At 52.9% G+C, this 23,268-nt stretch overlaps 2 protein-coding genes across 5 annotated transcripts in view; one reads left to right on the forward strand and one right to left on the reverse strand.

The window, feature by feature from the left end:
• Positions 1-3,087, forward strand: part of RGS11 (regulator of G protein signaling 11) — a 4,711-nt gene extending 1,624 nt beyond the window's left edge. Inside the window, exons 6-15 of the mRNA XM_018067670.2 lie at positions 49-117; positions 759-788; positions 871-932; positions 1,160-1,273; positions 1,380-1,495; positions 1,869-1,956; positions 2,048-2,186; positions 2,251-2,333; positions 2,406-2,623; positions 2,960-3,087. Of these exons, the coding sequence (XP_017923159.2) occupies positions 49-117; positions 759-788; positions 871-932; positions 1,160-1,273; positions 1,380-1,495; positions 1,869-1,956; positions 2,048-2,186; positions 2,251-2,333; positions 2,406-2,623; positions 2,960-3,087 (1,047 nt within the window). The remainder of the gene's footprint in view (positions 1-48; positions 118-758; positions 789-870; positions 933-1,159; positions 1,274-1,379; positions 1,496-1,868; positions 1,957-2,047; positions 2,187-2,250; positions 2,334-2,405; positions 2,624-2,959) is intronic.
• Positions 3,088-3,920: 833 nt separating this feature from the next.
• FAM234A (family with sequence similarity 234 member A) lies at positions 3,921-22,140 on the reverse strand. Of its 4 annotated transcripts, none has more exons than XM_018067511.2 (12): positions 22,024-22,140; positions 17,957-18,265; positions 16,767-16,883; positions 16,383-16,571; positions 12,775-12,905; positions 9,732-9,861; positions 9,136-9,274; positions 8,713-8,853; positions 8,288-8,366; positions 7,713-7,865; positions 6,752-6,854; positions 3,921-6,609 (listed from the first exon to the last, which is right to left on the reverse strand). In XM_018067511.2, the coding sequence occupies exons 2-12, from the start codon at positions 18,219-18,221 to the stop codon at positions 6,398-6,400; spliced, it is 1,659 nt and encodes a 552-aa protein (XP_017923000.1). In that variant the 5' UTR covers positions 18,222-18,265; positions 22,024-22,140; the 3' UTR covers positions 3,921-6,397. The 4 variants fall into 4 exon arrangements, with proteins under 4 accessions (XP_017923000.1, XP_017923001.1, XP_017922999.1 ...); XM_018067512.1 differs by lacking the exon at positions 22,024-22,140 and adding an exon at positions 21,222-21,345; XM_018067510.1 differs by lacking the exon at positions 22,024-22,140 and adding an exon at positions 19,852-20,109.
• Positions 22,141-23,268: the final 1,128 nt, after the last annotated feature.

Consider the following 23,268-nt stretch of genomic DNA (forward strand, 5'->3'; position numbering starts at 1 on the left):
GGGGGCGCAGAGGGTCCCCCAGCCTCCATCACGATGCTCTTTTTGCAGCCGGGAGCCCCCAATGTGCTGGAGCAGGGCCCCGAGCGCAGGAACTGCCACACCACCCGTGTCCAGCTGGTGAGTGGAGGGGTCCAGGCACCCCTGGGGCTGCCAGTGGGCAAAGGGCACAGCCATGTGCCTGTGACAGAGTGTTCAGCTGCCCCAGTGGGTGCCCATCCATCCCACCACAGGCTCTGTCCACATTTGGGGAGGGAGGGGGGTGGTGAGCCCCAGCTCTGCTAACATCTGTGTGTCCACCCTGTGCCCTGCCCCTGCTGAGCCGGGGGGTCTGTGTGTTTGTCCATGTACCCACCATCCCCCTCTGCCAGCACTTCTAATCCCTGCAGGGCACTGCCTTGCCAGGAGCCCTAACCCTAACTCTAACCCTCCCTGTGTCGTGACCCCACTAATGCTGCCCCAGTACCCCCAGTCTGTCCTCACTAACCACCCACTTTCTCTTCTCTGCGCCGTGCACCGTGTCCTCTGCCCACGTAAGTGTCACTAACCTAGGGCTGGTGTCACACTGGGGTGGGGGGTCACACCCCATGGGCTGTGCTGGCTGAGCCAGGAGGGCTGAGGGGATGAGACTGGAGGCCACGGGGATGGGCTACAGGGTCCTGGGGTGGGGGACTGGATGCCTGGATTGCCAGGGTGGTGATGGCAGGACACCATGTCCTGGCCCTGCCCTGCCCTCACCCAGCCCTGCCTGTCTCTTGCAGACCAAGAACATGGATTACTACAAGCGGGAGGTGAGTAGGGCAAGGGCTGGGGGTGGCTCCTGGGGTCACGGGCTGCCGGGCACCCCAATATCTCCCCTGCATCTGGTCCCAGATTGAGTACTGCAGGAAGGCCATGGCCAGGACCAGGGTGAAGTCCTCCATCTGCCTCGAGGGGTGAGTGGCAGTGGCTGTCCCGGCCTCAGGCCAGGTCCCTGTTGGGGTGAGAGGGGCACCCACATTGCTGCAGCTGGCAGGCAGCAGCACCACAGCACCGTAACCCTCAGCAGGGAGTGGAGCTGAGGCTCTGCAGAGCCCGGGCATGTCCCCACCACATCCCCGTGGGGTCCCCGCAGTGCCTGGGGTCGGTGGCCCTGGCCACCTCCAGCCACCGCTCCCGGCAGGTACATCAAGTTCAACGAGCAGTACGTGCCCCACGACCCCATCATGTCCGGCTGCCTGCCCAGCAACCCCTGGATCACGGACGACACCACGTACTGGGCCATGAACGCCCCCACGTAAGCACCCTTGCCCCACACCCCCCAGTACCCCGACCCAAGGACGGGGTGTGGGGTCACACAGGCAGCCATGGGCTGCCAGCCCCAGTGCTGGTGCTGCCTGCAGGGTGACGACCCCCACGAAACTGCGTGTGGAGCGCTGGGGCTTTAACTTCAGCGAGCTCATCATGGATCCCCTGGGCCGGGCACAGCTCCTCGAATTCCTCAAGAAGGAGTTCAGTGGTGAGCGGCCCCAGCCCCACACCCTCAAACCCACTGCTGTGTCCTGGCACCCCCAGACCCCTCACTCCATCCCAGCACCTCAAACCCACCATGGTGTCCCAGTAGTCCTTAATCCACTGGCCAATCCCAACACCACCAAACCAACCCATGGCCTTGTCCTGGCATCACACAACCCACCTCCCCATGCTGGCATTCCAAATCTACCACCCCATCCCAGTGCCTCCTGACTAACCTGCCCCAGCTCCCCTGGACCCACTGCCCCACACCATCCCAGCTGGCTCCATCCCAGGGGGGCTGCAGGGCCACATGCCCAGCCACAATGGCCTTGGGGGGTTGCCCATGGGGGTGCCCAGTGCCACATGCCCCTCCCCAGCCGAGAACCTGAGCTTCTGGGAGGCGTGTGAGGAGCTGCGCTACGGGGAGCAGTCCCGCATCGCGGAGATCGTGGACTCCATCTACCAGTGAGTGCCAGCGGGGCCAGGGTTTGGGGGGCAAGGTTTGGGGGAGGGTCCCACTGCGGGGCCGGGCTCAGCACTGTTTGTGATTTCCCAGACAATTCCTGGCTCCCGGGGCCACGCGCTGGGTGAACATCGACAGCAAGACGATGGAGCGGACGCTGGAGGGCATCAAGACGCCCCATCGATACGTGATGGACGACGCCCAGATGCACATTTACATGCTGATGAAGAAGGTGGGTGAGGGCAGGGCTTGGGTGGGCAGGGCTGGGCAGGATCCTGACGCCTCTGCTCGCCCAGGACTCCTACCCGCGGTTCCTCAAGTCGGACCTCTACAAAAACCTCTTGGCCGAAGCCATCATCCCCCCGGAGACCAAGAAGCGGTGAGGGCTGGGACCGTCCCCCTTGGGGCGCTGGGTGATCCCTCCTTGGTTCTGACCCCGCTCTGCCCGCAGGGTCTTCCCCTTCATGCGCAAACAGCGGCACTCCAGCCCCAGCCCGGCCCTGCTCCTGCCCGCGGGCGATGCCGAGGAGAGGGGCAGGAGCCCCTCGACTGCCCCCGTCCCCGAGGAACGGGGAGAGCTGGAGGGGGCTTGCAGCCCCCCCCGCGGGGACATGAGAGCACCCCCTGACCCAGCACACCCCAGCCCCGCCGCAGGGACCCTTGCCGGCAGTAGCACTGAGGAGAGAAAGCCATATCCTGCCCAGCAACCCCCCGGGGCCAGGCTGGCCCCGCTGCAGCCCCCGCTCACATCCCCACACCCTCCCCTCCCTCGGGGAACCCGCACCCAGCCGGCCTGGTGCGGGGTCACCCCCTCCTCTTCCCCCCACCCCGGGCACAGGACAATAAAGCCTCCATGGGGGAACACTGAGGCTCCCCTGGTTTTTGGGGAAGGGGGACAAGGGAGGCCATAGCAGGGTCTGAGGTGCACAAGGTGCTGGCCACCTCTCCAGGCTGGACTGTGTCCTGTACCCCCGTGCTGGCAGCAACCCCCTCCCGTGCCTGCAGCACCCAGCAAGTGCAGACCCCAGGTCAGGAGGACCATCTTGGGAACAGGGTTGGAGATGCCAGGGGCCAGCAAACCCGGGCTGCCAGGGCCCTGTGGGCTGGCAGGGAGCAAAGGGCTGGCCAGCTGAGCCACTCTCCCTGCCCCTGGACTGATAATCTGAGCAGAGGGCGAGGATCTCACGGCAGGATTATTCCCTTCCTGGGAGCCGAGCCCCAGCTGTGGGGGATTATCAGTGGTGGTTACATAAAGGAGAGGGGGGTTGGTGCCCACCAGTGCTCACCCTTGGAGCTCACCCCGCTCCACACGCACCCAGGGACCCACAGAGAGGAGCAGGCTGGGGGTGTTCCCAGCCCATATCCCGGCTAACAAACACCGTGGTCCCTGGAATGCTGGGCATTTCGTATCCTTCCCTGCCACAGAGCCCGGGATCCCTGGCATGGAGCAGGGGGCATCCTGAGCTCAGTGCTGGGGCAGACAGAGGAGCCTGGGGGCAGTGGAAGCTGCTGGAGCCTCGGTCACAGGATGGGGCTGGGGGCCCTGGGCTGGCAGGCACCGGGCAGCGACAGATGGTCCCACACGCCCGGAGACAGCGCCTGCCACGCGTCTCCCTCCGGCTTGATCCAAATCCAAGCCCCGGCATGAGATTTTCCTGCTGATGGACTGCACCAGGAAACTGGGGTGTAAAACCAGGTCACGGAGCCCCGGGTGGGGGGCAGGGATGGGCTGGCCCAGCCTGGTTATCTAACTCCAGCCTCCCTCCACACACTCCCTTCTCCTGGTCCGTCGCTGCCCGCAGTGAGGCCAGGCAGCAGGCAGCACCTCAGCCATCCAAGCATCATCAGGACACCTGGATCCCTCCCGAAAAGGAGGGTGTTTCTGCCTTCAGGAGCCACCCAAAGGGCTGCCAAAATCCCAGAGGTCCTCGTGTAACCTCCGCTGCAACACCAAAGCAGGGCACCGTTTACAAACAATGCAAAAGAGCGTTTATTGAAACCATTCCGGTCAGAGCAAGTCCTGTACGGCACAATTTGCAATAAGTTAAAGAATCAAACCAAACAGTCTCAGTGTTAAAAATCACGCTAACACAGAACACAGTGATAATACGCCACCGCCACCCAGCTGGGTCATTGAATCAAGGCACGAAGTCATTCAGGAAATAATGCAAATAAAACAATTACACAGGAAAATAAGCTGGAGAAAGGACTGGTTTTGTTAAGAAGGTGCTGGTTTGGCACTGATGCTTTTAGTTGAGCTGCCACAGGGAAATCTGCGTTTCCAAAGTACCTGGAAACATTAATGGACGACTTAAAGCCAGAAAAGCTCCCCAAAGCTGAAAATCCAGCTCCCCTGAAGGAACATTCAGTGTGCCTATGGGAAAGGGATCAGAGGAGGGAGAGAGTGGTGAGAATACAGCCCAGGCACCCCACTCCCTGCCAGGGGAATCTCAGTGGGATACAATCCACATCCAACACTGAGGCTGGACTAATATGCAAGCCTGGGGTTCCCCTGCCCAGCACCTGCAGCTGCACTCCTGCTCTGCCCCGGGTGGCTGAAGGGCCTTGGAGCCTCTTATGGCTGCAATGCTGGCATGGGGACCTGTGGGGCTGCCAGGCCTCAGGTGCTGAGCAAAGAGGCAACCCAGGCTGGGGGACACAGCAGGGGAACATCCCTGCCACCCCAGACTCCCTCAGATAACAGCCTGTGAAGAGAGGAAGAGAGGGAAACTCACCATTTTGAGCTCAAGGTGCTTTGAAGGTTGTGGTGTGCTCGCCAGGGAGCATTCCTGGCTCCCTGGCACAGCCTGGATGCCCCAGGACTGGCTCCCTTGACTGCCTGGGATATTGGTCACTGGGCAGAGGGAGCCAGGGCATCCCTTAGGCAGCCACCAGGCCAGCTGGAAGCAGGAGGTGTGTGTCCAGCAGCCCAGGTCATCGTGCTTTCAGACTGGGAAGGCTGAAGCTGTGCCAAGAGCCTGGTGACAGCAGCTGCCCTGTGGCACAGACTCAGCTGAAGGGAAGAGCCAGTGCCCGACCCTGCACAGCCTGGCATTGTTTCCCATCCTACAGTGTTTCTACACATCCCCCAGTGTGAGACTCAGCAGGGGAGGGAGGCACTGGCCAAACCCCCTCCAGGCAGAGGGGGCAGAGCCTGTGAGAGGTTATTTTTAGGGTTAGTTTTTATCTTCAGGACTGAGCAGGCAGTTCAATCCCTTTTCCAGGCTTTGCACCTTGTTTCTACAGCCTGCACTGGCACCCACCAGGACAGGGCAGAGCAAACACCCCCTGATGCTACACAGATCTCCAGGAGGAACATGTCATCTCCTCACAGCAACCTGTCCCATCCCTCAGGATACTGGGCTGGGCAGAGAGGCACCCGAGGATCCCCACCCAGCATCACTTCAATTCCAAGGGCAGGGAAGCAGCATGGAGCTCCTGCCCACCTCCTGGCAGAGGGGACAGTGCTTGGAGAAGGCTCCTCAGCAGCTGCAAGGCTGAATGAGCAGGGAGCTGGCACTGCCACTCGGGTACAGGGCTTCCCAGAGCAGCAATCCCAGCTCCCAGGAAAGGTTAAAGTGCAATTCTACTCTGAAAAAAAATGTCCTAGGTCCTCTGGCTCCTTTAAATCAGGAGAGGTGATGTTGGTACCACCAGGGACCAGCCACCCTGGGCTCATCACCTATAATGAGACTGAGTGCAGGGAGGAACATGGAGACCAGCTCCCTTTTGGTGTCACCAACACTGCACAGCCTGCTTGGGAAGGAAGCAGCAGAGGAGACAGACACAGGCAGGTTGGTGACTGCAGAGTTGGGCATGTGGGGCTGTTCTTAATAGAAAAGGCCATTTTCTAAGTAGAACAACACTTTAACCTGTGCTCTGCTGGCCCAGGTGACCCCAGCCCCACGGACAGGCACGGAGGGGGTCTGGCACTACACACACCCACCACTACTGAAGCAGGGCCCAAATCCAGGAGAGGGTGATTGCAAACCAACCTGCAGCCAAGCACCTCTCCCCCAGCCAGGAGAGCTGACTCAGAAAGGAAATCACACATTGAGCTCCAAACACCCCAGAAATCATCCACTCCAGCATCCCCAGCAAGCACATGTTTTCCTCCAGACACACTCCCGAGTCAGCACAGTTCTGCGGGCACAGAGGGATGGAGGGGAGGGCCCTCTTCCCCGAGCTGACGACACCTCAGTGGTGGCCAAGCACTGAAGTCCCATCAGCTCTGAGGATGGATGCACTGGCAGCTGCCCCCACAGCCTGGGTGTCCCCAGACACTGGGGGCGCTTCCCTGCCAGCCATGCTTTGGTTTGCAGGTCGAGAAAGGCAGCTTCCCATCTGAATCCATGATCTGGCCTTGTTGAGAGCACGGCTGCAGAGCAGAGGCAGCCTGGAGATGCCTGGCCCCGGGCAGCCTCTCCCCCTCCCTGGGCAGGCTCAGTCCCGGCTGTGGAATCGCATCCTGTAGAGGCGGTTTCGGATGTACTCCTCACTGTCCACAGCCACCTGGTTCAGCCAGATCACTTTGCTCTCTGACACATCCTCCTTCACCTTCCTCTTCATCAGTGACACGGGCCCTGGCTCCTGGCCGGGCCGGGGGCCCCTCAGCAGCACGTAGCAGGCGTGACGGCTCCGCTCAAACAGCGCGGCTGCAAGGCACAGGGAACGCCCAGCCTAAGCCCTCCGTGCTCAGCCTGGCCACCAGACCCACCATCACACACCCAGGGAGGCCAGGAGGGACCAGTGTCCTCCCACAGCTCCCTGTTGGAGGGCTGGAGGGAGAGGACTTACCGCTGAACGCAATTATTTGGTCTGTGTTATTGCGGAGCTCCAAGAGGACGTTATTGTAGGAAGGATGGAAGAGGTACAGCTTCTGGAGGGGAGCTGTGGATCTCTGCAACAGGACACGATCAGGACACAGACCCACACGTTATCCCAGAGACAACACCAGCACCTGGCTCAGCTATTACTCATGCTGGACTGGATTCATCCAGACACTTGTCCATGTCAGCCCAACTCATCATGACTGATGTCACTAGGAACTAGTGCTGGGATTTTGCTTTCTGCTCAGTGCTCTCCTCCTCACCCCGAGCTTCCTGAAAATAGCTGGCCTGCCTGCTGCAGGCAGGAGACAGATTTTTACCTCAGGGCTGGCAGAGTGAGCGAGGAAAGCAGAGGAGGCTCAGCTGTGCTTCAGCACCCTCTGAGACACAACCTGTCACCAACACTGCCTGTCACTGCCCCGGAGGGCTCTGCAGCAGCTGAGCTGTGCACTGAGGCTGCCAGAGGCTGCCTGGGGCAGAGAGAGGATATTCACATGGCCACAGGAGATCACTGCATGCAGTGCTGCCATGGGAGGCTCCCAGAGAAACAGCAGCACCTCCAAAGGTACCAGGGCAGCAGCCTCTCACCTCACTCACAGTGCCACACCAAGGCAGGGCTCTGGGCACCCAGTGACTTTGCTCATAGAGCCACCAAGTTCCTTTTCTCTACATAATCAGCCCGAGGATGACAAAAGCTGTTGGTGCCACCACCTGCTAGCAGAGACACTGGTATGGACATTGTGAGGACCCAGTAGAGACCAGATCACACACAGGGTTCTGGGTGCTTTCAGCAGAGACCCACACCCAGCATGGAGGCTGCAGCGCCAGTGGCACAGACAGATGAGAATGTCATCTGGGAGAAGGGAGTAGCTCCACCCAATTCTGGCTCTATGTCTGGAGCACAGCAACCCCTCAGCAGCAGGACTCACTGTCTCATTGCCTGGCTCCTCGTAGTCCCCCCAGATGAGGAAGGTGGACCGGTGATCCGCAGTGGAAAGTGTGGCTGGCTCAGGACTCTCTGCTCCCGAGTTCAGATTCAGGTCCCACTGGACTGCTCCAGATGCACTCTCAACAATCATCACCTAGCAGGGAAGAAAGGAAAGGAACTTGTAACAAAGGGATCTAACAAGCCATGAGAGACAAGTCAGGTCAGCTGTCTCTCCCTACACTGTCTATGGGAACAAGTATCTGACAGATGGGAAGATGAGGAAATACTTGAAGTGGAGCATCACAGAGCTGTGAGACCTGGGGTGGGCCACGTTCAAGTCACAAGTTTTGCAGCTATTTCAAGGGGTTCAAAGTTCTGTCATTGAAGTCTCTTGCTGACAAGAGAATTAAAGTGCCTGAGCTGGCTTCAATAACCTGTTGAAAGAGATCCTTTCCTAGCTTAAAGCCTCCTAAAATCAGCCAGAGAGAACACATCCCACCAGCTGTCCTTGACTCAATGCCTGCTTGAGCTGTGAAATACAGAGAAAAGTGAAGTTAAAAGGAAGAGATTTCAAACCTTCTTCTTGTTGGGTCCAATTTCACTCTCCAGGACAATACCAGGAACATCAGGTTTGTAGTAACCAAGCAGCGGCTTACTGAGGGAGAGGAAGAGAAGAGAGAGATCAGAACCCACCCCAATGGCTTGGGCATACCTTGCTTTTTCCAAGCAGCCTCTATCCTCCCACAACTGCCCTGGTAAGAGACTCGACTGCTACAACGTTGGGTCAGCCTGGTACCACCCCAACTCTGAGCCCAGCCACGTCACAGCAGGCACAGAGTGAGGGATCAGAGCTCTGTGCTCCTCCGTTCTGAAGCAGCCCCTGACATTTGGTAACAGAGGGCACATGACACAATAAGCACAAACAAAACCAGCATCTGCCAGGACACTGCTGTTGCTGGGAACCTGGAAATGCCACATCCAGCCCACACTGGGAACAGTACCTCAAAGCACGGGACACATTGAGGGTCCACAAAGTCTGGAGATTCTTTCCATTGATCAGCGTGGCCATCTCTGAGTCTACAACCAAGATGTTCTCCTGTGGCTGCCCAGGAATTTTTGCCAGGTAGCGAAAGTCTCCAGAGCTGAACAAGGACAGAGAAATCATTAATCATCCTGGAGGATTCCACTCCGAGGTTTTGGGTTTTTCCCTTGGGCAATAAATGCAAATAGGAAACCCCAACCTGCTCTCCCTGTTTTTCTGCGAACCCCTGACAAGGCCATTTACACCAGCCCTCTTCCTAAGCTTTGGATGTGTTCCTAGTCCAAAAGCCACGTAGTCAGGAGAGAACAAAGGCCCAGCAGCCCATCCTGACAGCAACACCAGCACCCTCCACTCCACCAGCCCCCAAGACATAACCTCACACCTGAGAAGGGATACGCGGTGCGTGGGGCTGTCAATGTTCTTCTCCCACTGAGGATCTTGCCGGAGGCTGGGAAGCTTAGTTTCCATCCCAGTTGCTGCATTGTACAGATCTTTCAGAGAATATGCATAGAGAGAGTTTTCTGTGAAAAAAAAAAAAAAATGCAAGAATGAGAGAGATAAGTTATCCTGCCCCTGCTCTGAACTCTATGATTTTTTCAGATCCGGCAGATAAACCATATTTTTAGGGCTTGCATCATAGAGTTGTAGTGGTATTTTGAGATTCAAGCCTGCTATTGAATGCTTTTAACATCTTATCTGTTCATAATCCAAGTGCTCCACAGTAATCATTTGCTATAAATGACTGCTTAATCCTTACATGCCTGACATTTGTTAAATAAAATCACTACAGTACGTAACAAACCACAGTTTAAGCAGAAGCCCCCCCTTCTCTTGGCCCTGAACAGCTCTTCGGCCAGGTGGAAGCACCACATGGCTTTCAGGAATGCAAAACACTCTCTCAGACAGAAAAATGTTTAGTAATCCCTATTTCACAGTTACAATCACTCTCCCAGACTGAATTCCCAAGCAGAACTGTACCTGTATAGAAAAGGAAGTAGGGGGAGGAGCCCAGGTTCAGCCTGATGTAGCGAGCGCTCCCATCCACGGCCAGGCTGCCAGTGGAGCCAATCTGCTTGCCATTCTTTCCTGAATGGATGAAGCTCTTAATCTACACAGGGAAGGGATTAAAAAAACCAAAAAACAAGAAGGTTAAAACTGATAGTGAACAGCAGTTGAATGGGAGCAGCACAGGCTCGGACGGGAAGTCTCTCCCTGGTTTTGGAGGAGTGGGCACGAGTTTGGTGACCCCTCTGCTGTGAATACTTTTGCAAGTTTGAAAACCAATTCCAGCACAGCCACTTACCCTGAGATTTTGCTACCTCTGCCACCCACCTTCCCTGCAGACCAGGACTGTTGAACAGCAGCCTCAGCTCTGCCAGGGACAGAGCCTGGATCTTGAGTGGATCTGAGCAGGGACAACGACAGAGAGCAGCTAAAGGCAGAAACAAAGCACCATATGGACACAAGGGAAACTTGGCTTCACGTGGCAGCTCTGCTAAATGTTTTAAGTGCCCTAATCTACTCCTCTTAAGTCTGATGTAAAGTCCAAGGGGATAAAAGAGCTGATGGGTTCCTTTCTCTTTCTATTCTTTGTGCAGGGTAACAGGATCCACTAAAAACACTTCACCCAGGGGAATAAAGGTTAAAATCAGGATCAGATTCGAATGTCTGGGCAACAGTCACAGTCTGGGGAGAGCAATGCACATTAAGGAAAAGAGAAACATCAGACTCAGAGAAACAGCATCCACAGAGATGCTGAATCAGGCAGAAACCCTTTCCTCTTCCTTCAAAGGGATGCACTGGGGAAGCGAAGGAAATCTGCTGCTCCTGAAGTGAATCTGGAGAGTCTGGCAGGTGAATAAGGGACAAAGTTTGCTGAGGAGAATGAGAACACAACTGGAGAGGGAGAGCAGCTGTTCCCAGCCTCCTGCACTGGGAGGAGACACAAACCAGCTCTTGTAGACCAGGATCACCTTTACTGGCAAGCACCGGTCCAGCAGCTGCCCTGGGACAGTGACAGCCAAACATATTCACACAGGGAGAGAGAACACACATCACGTCAGCCCCTGCACTGCCCAACCCCTCTGTGTGCTGCCAGAGGTCATGGATCCTGAAAACTGCATTTTCTGGGATGTATTGGTGCTGAAGTTTGCAGCAAGTAGGGGGTCAATGAGGGTCTCTGAAAAAGCTGCCATCTAAACCCCCTGCACACAGACCCTTCCCCACAGATTGCTCACAGCTCTGCCCTTTCAGGAACCTTCAGCTTCAGCCCTTGATAGCAGCAAAGCTCCTTCACTTGGGTTCTGAATCTCTCTTCTGACCAGACTGCCCTTTCCAAGCTGCACAGCTCCACTCAAGCTCCCTACAGTTTGTGTGATTTCTCAAAAAAGAACATACTTTTCCTTAAGTTGACAGAATGCTTGCCAAGTCCGGAGGGAGGAAGGGATTTCATACCAAGATAGCTAGAGAGTTTAAATGGAAAACAGATCAAAAGGCAGTCTTGCAGAACAGAGGCTACATTCAAACATTTCTTGGCTGGCTAAGATTAAAAAAACAAAAAGTCTTGAGATAACTGGGATAGCAAAAGCAAGGAGGAAAGGGAACAGAAGAGAACCATAGGAGTCAGAGAGGATAGAATTTCTGATGACTCTGGCAACAACAATGCCTCAGACAGCAAAACCCTATTTTCTTATGGAAGACATTGGTCAAGAAGGCCAATGGCACCTGGCTTATACCAGCCCCAGTGGGACCAGCAGGACCAGAGCAGTGACTGTACCCCTGTACTTGGCACTGCTGAGGTCACACCTCCAGTCCTGTGTCCAGTTCTGGGCCCCTCATGACAAGAAGGACATTGAGGAGCTGGAGCATGTCCAGAGAAGGGAATGGTGCTGGGAAGGGTCTGGAGCACCAGGAGCAGTTGAGGGAGCTGGGGGGGGCTCAGCCTGGAGAAAAGGAGGCTCAGGAGTGACCTTTCTACTCTCTGCAACTCCCTGACAAGAGGGGGGGAGCCAGGGGGGGGTCAGGCTCTGCTCCCAGAGAACAAGTGACAGGATGAGAGGAAACTGTCTCTGGGGAGGTCCAGGCTATTAGGATGAATTTCTTCACTGAAAGGGTTGTTAAACATTGGAAGGGGCTGCCCAGGGAGGTGGTGGAGTCACCATCCCTGGAGGTGTCCAAGAAATGACTGGACGTGGCACTCAGTGCTCAGGTCTGGGTGACAAGGTGGGGATGGGGCACAGGCTGGACTTGGTGATCTTGGAGGTCTTTTCCATCTGTGATTCTGTGACTCTGGTATGAGGACATGGGGCTCCCACTGCTCCCATGAGACTTGCAGGGAGCTGTAACTTGTGTGCTTTGAGTGGGACAGACCAGGCATGCAGACAATGCTGTGCCACTCAATCACAGATGTAGGTATTTTAGTACAAAACCAGTTTCAGCTACATGACTTTCCCCCTCTCAGAAATGTGAAAAGCAATACTGGGACAGAGATAACAGAACCAGCAGCTCTTTAACTGAATGAACCCAGGTCAGAATTAACCAGCACAGTGACACTGGCAAGAGAGCAGTGCAAAAGCAGACCACAGGCAGAGAGAGGGGAGGGATCAGAAAAGGGCAGTGGTGGTACAAAAGCACTGTCTGTCAGCTGTGCTTTGATCTAAGAGCCAAAGCTGTCAGGGTTTGTTCACTTCCACTTCTCTGAGCAGAGAAGCAGAAAACTGCAAGCTCATCTTGCCCAGGCTCTCTCCACAGGCAGCCCAGGAACACACAGTGAGGAGAGCAGACTGAACAGGGGCAGGGATTCCTGGCCAGCTCTTTGATTTATTTTATTTTTTTAAACCATAAAACACTTGCATTGATTTGCAAGTACATCCCCGGAGGGTGAGAAAGAACCCACCCCAAACCCACAGAAATCAGAGGCTTCTGGGCACTTCCTGTTGGACCACAAGGTGGTAATAAACAGCATTCCTGCCATGCCCTGTGGTCCAGCCACTGGGGTTATCAGAGCTTCAGGAGGACATACCTTCTTTCCTGTAGCAATAAAGATTATCAGGTCCTGAACTCCATCACTATCCACATCTGGAATCACTGACACAGGAGTCAGCAGAGTGTAATTAGCTCCAAAGTCACTGGGCTGTCTCCACTGAACCTTCCCTAGAAGACAGTGTGAAACAGTCACTAAGAGGCACCTCAGGTTGAATGCTCCTGTTCCAGCCCAGCAGCACCACAAACCAGCCACATTTATGCTCATCACGGGGTACTTCCTTGCATTTCTGCATTCCCAATGGATCCCAGTATCCACAATTTCATCTTCCACTGGAAAGTAACCCTAGCTGCCTGCAGGAATGCACCCAAAACCCTGGCACAAAGAACAGCTTGCCTTCCTTTTGCCTTAGGTTAACAAGCTTCTCAGCACGTTCATGGCATGGAGAATCCTTTTTGGGGTCTAAATCCCTGCTGCTCTGCACCTAAATCTGCACAGACATTCTGAGACCATAAAGCAGCTGAATTCTGACCACGGTGTTGCAGCTCCTCCTGGCAAAACCTTTTTTTCCTGCAACTTGCCCCCTGCAGAATGTTCCTGCAGATGTTCCATGCTGACATGACCAGCCACATCTCTGGCCACATCCCACCTCTCTCCCATTTGAAGAATGCAAACTTGTTTGTAAACTGAGGTAGAAAAGCTTTGTTTTTTTAAATATGGGGGGGAGTGTTTCTCTTCAACAGCTCCATAAAGTTGAGTGGCTCCACTCCATCCACTCTGTCCAAGGCTGTTGGCCACTTTCCAGTCATTGCCCAGTGGAATCTCCAGTGGAATCTGGTGGGGAGGACACTGCTGGGAGGTTTTAAGGAACACTCCAGTCTCTTACAAAGTGCCCAGAGGGGAAATGCTGACCCTTCCCTTTACACAGCAATTATCATGTCAGGAATGCAAAGTAATCATCTGCTCTTTGTCAGGAAGGCAGCTGGACTGAAGGCCAAGGAATTACTACCTGATGCTGTCTGCAATAATTTAAGGCAGGATGTATTTCCAGTAGGATTCCTCCAAAGCTTTTACTGCAACACTGAAAAAAACCACTTGGATTTGTTACTATGACAACAGATGTGAAGTAGAAGAGAGCAGATTTTCTAGTTTCTCTAGGAAATCATGGGAAGGCAAAGAATTTTGCCCCTGAAGACACTAAGCAGGCAGAGGAAGGAGAGAACTGGAGTTTTAAATTACAACATCCTGGCTTCAGCACAGTCCAAATGTACCAAAGACAGACCAGGCTGATGAAATTCACTGCTAATGCATAAAGGTCTAATCTCTGCTGGTCAGAGAGCAGTTTGGGAGAAAGCACCTCAGTCTCTTAAAAGAACAGTCTGACTTAACAGAAACAGGTAACAGTGAGACAGATTCAGCATCAAGCACTTGAGAAGCTTTTCGTGCTCTAACCCAACCCCCAAAGAGCAGGAACTGTGAAACTAGTCCCCTCCTGCTCCATCACCAGGAGATGGGACAATTCTGTCTGACACTTTGAGTGCTGTGGTGCTTCCTCAGAGCCCGGGGTCACAGCAGAGGCACAGCAAGAGGAGCCAAGATGGAAATTAGACAAGTGCCTAGACTGCAAATCTAACCTGGGTGAAAGGGTTGGTTTTTTTTTTTGTCTGGAAGGAGTAATAAAATTGGAACTTAGATGACTGAGTTCAGCTCTCACTTCAAGCAGCTGCAGAGGACACAGAGACTTTCCTCCCTGACAGACATTCTCCAGGTTGCAGTTCTGGTTTACTTAGTGATTCCTCACACAGAAGCAATTCCACACATCTGATCATCGTGCTGCTTTTTCTGCCAGATCCCTCAGGAGAACAGAGCTAACCAGAGGGCTCACAGTGCAGGCTGCTGGAGGATCAGGTGAAGAGAGTAGGTGTAACAAAACACTCCCATTCTCTTCCTCAAGACTCTGCTCCTGGCCCTGGCAGAGAGGGAATACACAGCTACAAAGACTTTTGCTTTGACCTGGAACAGTTAATCTTAAGCTCTTGTGTCCCAGTTTGCTGGCAAGATAAACATGCAAGAATGTTAGATGTCCCACACAAACAGCAGCTTGCACTCCTACACTTCCCTTCTTGTTTGCTCAGGTCACTTCTTCTGGCAGTGAAGAAAGCACGACTTAACACAACTTGAATTGACAGAAAAACACTAACTTTATCAGCATTTAATGATCAAAACCACATCAGACACTTTCAGATGATAATCTGCCTATCTCTAACTTCAATCTTCCTACAGGCAGGGGCTAGACAGCCTGAGAGCCCTGGAATCTCATCAAATCCTCCATGATGATGAATCATTAACAGCTAAAGACTGTGCTGGCTACTGTTTTTAGCACACAGTGATGTAAGTCAGACTTTGCTTCTTTGAATACATTTAGCCTATTTAAATACATTTTATTCCACTCTGCCCTCCTAACCCCCAGTAAAAGTCAACCACGCTCAGAAACTGCTTTTAACCTACTCAACAGCAAAAAGGCATCAAACACGTAAACTTCTGGGTTATCCACTTCTCTATCTGAAGCACATTTTCCTCTCTTGCTTTTAAGTTATCTATGGAATGTTTTCTTTACTGTATTGCTGTGACCTGTAGCTTAGCCTGGCTCCTTCTCTCCATGCTTGTGCTACTTCTTTGTGGCTGTCTTTAGTTACAGGCCTTTGGCTCAGCAGCCAACTTTCTACACTTTGACCTGAAAGCAACTACTTCATTAATAGTCTAAAAATAACCTGTGCTAAGGCCTACACATGAGAGAAATAGTGCTAAGATATCTCCATTGGTACAGAAGCTTTCTAGCTGAGTGTACCTACACTTCCATCTACACTGGAAATTAAAAGCTACTCTAGATTTTCCTCAGGTTCTTTAGAGCTGTACCTCTTGCTTTTTCTCTCTCACAATTTTTGGAAAACAGCGTGTGAGGGTTTCAATACCAGATACAGAAAATGGGATCCTAGGGAGAACATGCATTGTTCTGACCTCTGAAACAGTGATCCCCAAAACGGAAATGTATTTTAGGCTTTGTCAGCAAGGAAGGTTCAAGGTGCAGCAGATGATCATTGCTCCCAGAGCAGCAGAGGCACTCCTTACCCCACCCCATGTTGGACAAGATGATGAGGAATTTCTCCATCTCCAGGCTCAGAGAGGAAGAAACCTTTCCAGGTAAAATCCTGGACTACTGAAACAGGCTGGCAAGTACTTATCTAAGTGCTCTCCCTGATGATTTGAAAATCATAAACCCCTAGAACTCCCACTCCTCTTCCCACTTGCAGGCGGTTCTGGCACGCACACGCAAATAACTGGGAAATGCTGCAAGGTGGAGGTGTGTGTCCAGCCCTGAGAGTGTAACATTCACAGCTACTGACTGCTCCTCCTGTTTAGAAAGCTGTTGGAAGGCTGGTCTTATGAAACACTGGTTGGCACAAACCCCCAGCACAGAGCCCAGCCTTTGGAACAGCGAGGCTGAGAGAGCTCCTCGACACCCAGCGAATGGCTCTGGCGAGGTTTTCAAGTCAATGAACACTCAGAGCCCTTTGTTCATGTACCAGTCATGTCACACTGCCAGGGCCCCATCCCCTGGCTGGCAGCAGGACCCTGCCCACACTCACCTGTCCGCAGGTCAAGGGCTGTCAGGGCCACTGGCTTCCCCACCAGCAGGCAGCCCGGGGCCCCCGCCTCGCCGAGCTGCTGGATGCCACACTCCAGCCACTCCACATCCTCGGCTGCAGGAGTCTCCCAGAGAGGCCTGCCATTCGTGCCAGACACAGCAGCAACAAAGGCACAGGGAGAAGGCAGCCCTGAGGAGAAGAGATGTCAGAGGGAGCTCTACCTGCACCACCTTTGCTGCCCCGCACCACTGCCGGGAGCTGGGACTCACCCAGCTCCTCTCCCCACCCAGCTCACCCAGTTTTATCTCCCAGTCTCTCACCACTTAGAACTAAAAGAGAAAGGACAGCCCTCACTACAAGGTTTTCTGTCCCTGAGTCAGCTACCTTCATCCAAGCAGGAGCTGTTGAAGCTGCTGCTGCTGTTGCTGGCTTTGAAAACAAAGAGGACATCTTGCACTTTGTCTTCGTTCACATCTTCCAAAGCAAGGAACTGGTAGGCCACTGTAAGAGACCACAAGCCAGGCTCTGGTGAGGATTTCCTCAGCCCACAGCAGAGCTGGCTGGAGCAAAATACAAATTCCTAGAGACCTACTCACTGCCTCCATCTCGGACAGTGTAACGTTAGGACAAATTGGATTTTGTATTAAAAAATGCCACGCACACGAGTACCAAGGGACAGGAAGTTATTGCCAAAGGATTTTTTAAATTTGCTATCCCCCCGTGGATTTGTCTATTTTTATAGCCAAGCAGCCAGAATTTGAACAACGTTGAACTAAGAACAACTCTGGTCTTGGTGTGGGGTTGCTATTCTTGAAGCATAAAATAACCCCCCAAAACCCACCCAGAAAACCCAGATATTCCATCTTTCTCTCTCTCAGCTAAAAGCAGCCTTCTTGAGCTCAGAGCAGCAGCACCTGGGATGTCTGCAGTACCACACACAGCTCAGTCCCTGCTGTGAGCACTGTCTCTGCACTTCCAGCACTTCCTGCACACAAGATTAAAGAACAGCTCTCCCAGAAGCCAATGCTGAGCCACTGAGGAGCAGGACCCAGGCTGAAGAGCCAACCAAAGCAACTAGAATAAAAATAGCAATAGCAACTATAAAGCAATTTATAAAAACAACAAGATGGAATTCTTCTTCTCTCCTTTCCTGTTGGTCATGGGGAAAAGGGAGAAAGTCATAGGGACGGAGGAAAAAATGCCTAATGGTCTCCAACCTCAGCTCAAACTTCAAGGGAACATTTTACAGAGCAAACTTCAACAGAGATTCATTCCCAGATACCCTTCCCCGTTTTTTTTTTTTAACAAATGAGGCCAGCCTGCTACCTTGTCAGTGCTTCAGAGCAGCATGTAATTTCTCCACTAGCTCCTGTAAACACCTCCTGGAAGGCCACTCCAATTATGCCAGGCCACTGCTTATCCAGGTCAGGTATTCAGAGCTCAGGCTCCCAAGGGCAGCACTCCTGCAGGTCTGGCTCCACGCTGTGCTTAGGTGGAGGTCCAACAACCCAAATTCGTGGCACAGAAAGCAAAAGGACTCTCGGTAAGTACTTACTGTGCTACAGCAAACTCACCTGCGTTGTTGTAGTTTTGGAACCACGTTTTTTCTGACACTGGTCTCTCTGGGCAAGGGATGATAAAGGAGAAAGCAAAGACAATGACCAGGCAGAGGAACAAGGAGACGAAGAAGGCGGCCGTGCGCCAGCGGGACAGCCGGGACAGCCCCGCCGTCTGCTTGCTGATGATCCTCCTCTCCACGGAGTTCTCATGGTTCTCCTGAGCTTTTGCATCCTCAGTCTTCAGAGGGTGGATCTCAGCTTCTGAATCTTTGTTATCCATCACAGCTCATTCGTGAGTATTCAGACTCCCTTCTCCCCCTTCACCTGCAACAACGGACAGAGAAGTTAAAATACGTTTTGGAATGTATTAAAAAAAAAAATCCATTAAAATATTCTTGTTACTACCTGATAGTCACGCTGGAAACATTTAATGGGAGGTGAGCAAACCAGTCAGTGTATTGTCTGTCACAGAGCTGCTGGTGCTGGAGGTCTCCCACACGGAGCAATGAGGAGAGACTGTGGGATGCAGGAATAGCACTAATTCTTCTTCAGAGGAGGGAATCAGCTGTGCCAGAGCTGGACAAAGAAGGCTACAGACCCCACGCAGAAAGGACTGACTGGTCTATAGGTCTCCCTCAAGAAAAACACCCCAAAAGCTCCTTTTGCTGCAAAGACTTCTTGCCACCTCCCGTGTTATGTCAGCCTGACTACCGGCTGGAGAGGTGAAAGGAAAGACTTGTGACCTTTATATCCCAACATAGGGCTGTTCCCTACTGTAACGTGCACTTGAGCCACTCCAGGAGAGAGAGAGAGAAACAAACACCAGCATATTCTGTACAGGAACAAACCAAAGCTATTCAATACCTTCTCAGATGACAAAACACTGGATAAGTTCAGCAACCCAGCCCTGCAGAAGGCAAGAGAGTGATGACTTCCCTCCCCGGAGATAAAACAAGGCAGGAATTGAGACTAAAGTCAGGCAAATTTGATTTTATCAGACTGGAAGAGCTAACAACTGCTATTTTAGTTTCTCCTGCTATAAATCATAATTTTGAGCTACAGCTACAAGAAACAGAGAGGTTCTGTGCTAATGTGCCACAAAAGGGGGAAAAAAAGAGCGCTAGTCAGTTAGAGAAGGTTGTACCTCATTATCCACAACAATAATAAAAATCAATGCTACACACAGATTCTCTGACAGTGCTTCTTCAAAAAAACAGCAGAAGGGAAGAAATAAAGAATAACACATTCCAGTGGGCTTGGAAAAAGCTGCATGACAGTGTTATGAAAAGTTATATCAGAGCAAATAAACATGACAACCGAGCCAATTTTCCATGACCGTGCCCAGCAGTCACGTGCCTGGATTGTCCACTGGAGCCTTTTACTTCCCCAACAGAAAAGAGCTTAAACTCAGCACTAACACAGCACAGAGAGCCTGGGCTTTCAACTCCAACAGCAACTGGGCTTGTTGCATCTCATGTTTCGTGCCCAAGTTCATTTACAGGTCCAGTGAAACACAAGATGAGTCACCCTGGGAGGCCAAGCTCCTTCAGGCAGCTGCAGCTCCCCAGGTTGCCCCTGTCCCACACAGAGGCCTCTTCTCTTCTGGGTACAAATCCCAGAGGAGACAGACCTATGGCAATGCAGGGGGTGAGGTACAGGATCAGTGGGACAGCTCGGCACCACTGTCAACCCTTTAACAAACCCTAGAGCCTGACGGACTTATAAGGCCAGAGTTACAAAGCACTTACTCCAACCTGAGCACTGTCATTCCATGACATCAAGTACAGGATCACACTACAGATAATTTAATCCAGCCTGCACGATACCATGCAAATGAATCAATAATGCAGAAGTTGTATCTCATTCCAAAGATCTGCCCTTCTCATGAGCACCAGCCACACCAGGGATACCTTCACGAGGCTGTTTCCAGACCAACTGCAGGCACCTGACAGGGGTAGGAAGGCTCCAGACGGAAAGGGGAAGAACACAGAGCCATGCAATCAGCCTTTGCAGAGCTGAGCACAGCTCTGTTCCTGCACCAGACCTTCAGCAGGTTCAAGGTACAAGGCTGCAGGCAGAGGCTGAGCAAATGATTTACCAGCACAGAGCGGCCGCAGCGATGGGGGCGGAGGCAGGAGCGGGTTCCGTGACCTCCCGTGGGATGAGGCAGATGGCTCGTGTCCCTCTGGGTGTCCCTCTAGGTGGGTCTTCTCAAAACCAGTGCCCACAGCATGGGCTGCAACAGGGCTCCAGCACAACCCTGCTGGCCTCTCCAGCAGAGCCCTCCACAGCCCCCCCAGTATGGAGCTGGGAAAGCCCCACGGCACAGCCGAGTGCTTCCAGCACCTACGAGACTTCCCAAGAGGAACAAAAATCAGGCTTCTCCCCCCTCAGCCAAAAGGGAAGACACAAGCTTAAGGCTGCACGGAAGGCCTATTTTTATGACTCACTACAAATCACACCATTGTCATCTGGAGTGGGATGAGAACAATGAAAAAGCAGTAATTATCCCAAAACCCCAGCAATTCCCCTCCTTTTGCACCAATGACCCCAGGAGCCACCGAGTACAAAGAGCCCTCAATGCCTTTAAAGCAATTCTTTCTCTCTCCTTTCAGGCTTTCAATAATGCCCTTTGCACCCCTGCCAGAGCAGAGGCAGTGCCAGAACAAGGACCTCGAAGGTCAGCGGCAAAGATTCAAACAATGCAGGAAATCCCATCGCCCGCCGCTGCCAAAGTCCACGCTGGCAGCGTGTGAGACGGCCTGAGCGCCGAGCAACAAAGAGGTCTGGTAATCAGTTTAATTGAAGACAAGCAGAAAATGATAGTGTGCGTTTGAGATGGTTCCGCTGCCCTCCAGCAGCCGACATTTTGTCTCCCGCTGATAAAAGGACACAGAATAATTCCCGGGGAAGTTTAACCCGTCCGGGCACCTGGCGAGGGAACAGGTAGTGACAGGACCCCGTGATGCTGCTGTGGAATGCACACCACGCACAGCAGATCTCACAGCCAGCACCAGCTCCCTGCCTTGGGGTGGCAGGAGGACTTTGCAGAAAAGGAAATAATCAGAAAGCACATGGGACAGACCTGAACTGAACCGAGGGAGCACAGCCAGGATCTGCATCTCAGACAGGGCTCCAGCCCTCCACGAACTCTAAAGGCTGCTTATCCCAGCCATGGGATGAGCTAGGAGCAAACCCTGACCAAAGCTGAGGGGAACAAACACCCTTTCCCATCCCACAATGACACCACCATGCTCAGGACAAACACAGCTTTACTCACCTTCATGAGGGACTGACCAACCTCTTCTGCTGAAGCCACAGCACAGATTTACAGATCTGATCTGAACCAAACCAGTGACACCTGTGCAGCTAAACCACCATTACCAGTCAGGCAGAACTGCTGTCTGTGACAGAACTGTGCCTGACGAGCACAGAGAACCACACACAGTCAGGTGGGTGAAGGCTGGTGACAGAAACCATTTAAAAATCAGTGTGATGGAAGGTTGAACTCATTTTCCACCCATAAAACACCAAACCACAGCATTTGTAATGTCACCAGGCAGCACTTCTTCCTGGAAAACTCCTAGCAGTATATCCTAACTTAGATTTGATATTCAACACATTTCTGTCCTTCACAGAATGATGAAATCAGGTTTTGACTGGCCATTTTAGGAACACAAACACAGCATTTGGCTGGTTTCGTTCTGTTTGTTTGTTTTAAGCACCTTACAGGTTCCCGTCCTGTCAACCCGAAATTGCTGCAAGCCCCGAGCTGCAATCAATAATGACAGAACAGCCAAGTTTTGCTCTGAGTAAGAACCAACATTCCCCTCACAGCTGTCTTCCACAAGCTGACTATTGGGTTTTGATCCCATGCACAGCGTGGCACTGCAGCAAACTCGCCAGGCAGTCACCTGCTGTGACACTCAGCCTTGGGTCATTCGTTTCCTTTCCTGTAGTCCCACTTAGATCAGGGTCCACACAAGAGGAAATAACACATAAGATTCCCCCATATGAGATTTCCCTTCCCAAAGACACTCAGGCTGCCCCCTGCACTCGAGCTCTTTGCTTTGCTGACTCACCTGCACCGTCTGACTCCAGGGAATTCTGTTCCTGTCACGTCTCTGCAGCCTTTGTAAGGACCCAAACCCCACCAAAGAGGGTGGTGAGGCCCTGGCACAGGTTGCCCAGAGAAGCTGTGGCTGGCCCATCCCTGGAAGTGTCCAAGGCCAGGTTGGATGGGGCTTGGAGCAACCTGGGCTAGTGGAAGGTGTCCCTTCAATGGCAGGGGGTGGAACGGGATGGGCTTTTAAGGTCCCTTCCAACCCAAAGCATTCAGGGATTCTGTGGTTCTCCTGCTGGAGCTGTCCTTTCCCCTCCTCTCACTCTTGCTGCTTTGCCTCTGTTAACACAGGTCTCTTCAAAACATCAGGTCCTTCCGAAATGACACTTGTGCACAGACACAGGAGGTGCCACAGAGCCCCCACAGCAAGGGAATTAAAAACTCCTCCAGAGTACAGCTATCTTGGAATGTGACACATTTGGCATTTGTAGGAGAGAACTCCTCTTCCACAGGGCAGTTTTCACTAGAGTCAGGGTTTCAAACACAGAAACTCAGTTTAGGGAAGAGCAAGACATGACAGAGTGCTTCTTCCATGAGAGCAATGGGAAGATCAAAACTCTTAAGATGAAGAACAGCATTAAAGCTGCGTGGAACTGACTACAGGTCAGGCCAGTAACAACAACTGAGCTGCAGAAACACCCATCATTTATCATCCCAGGGCTTAGAAGCTCCACTGGATCCAAGCCACTCCCCTCATTGACTGCTGCAAATCCCTTCAAACAATGCCAGGGTAGCAGGTGGTTTGAACCTCCCGTGTCAGAGACACCCCCAGCTCATCCAGAGACCTCCCACCTCACTCAGAGACATTTCTTCCCTGTGAAGGTGGTGAGGCCCTGGCACAGGTTGCCCAGAGAAGCTGTGGCTGCCCCAGCCCTGGAAGTGTCCAAGGCCAGGTTGGACGGGGTTTGGGCTAGTGGAAGGTGTCCCTGCCCATGGCAGGGGGTGGAACTGGATGGTCTTTAAGGTCCTTCCCAACCCAAACCAGTCTGTGATTCTATGAAACAACATCCTTCTCCCAACCCTGTTGTCCTTGTCAGCCACTTCCAAGAGAAACCTCTTTCCCCCAGGCCCCAAGAAATGGAATTTTCCCTTTCCTGTCTTGCACACATACACAGAGCAAAGCTCACTCGAGGTCATTCCACCCCACTCCCGATATCCATCCCTAGGGAGCCCCCACAGCCCCTCCAACAGGGCCCAGTTCTGC

This window comes from Manacus vitellinus, unplaced genomic scaffold (genome assembly GCF_001715985.3).
Source record: "Manacus vitellinus isolate BGI_N305 unplaced genomic scaffold, ASM171598v3 scaffold_12_pilon, whole genome shotgun sequence".
NCBI lineage: Eukaryota > Metazoa > Chordata > Aves > Passeriformes > Pipridae > Manacus > Manacus vitellinus.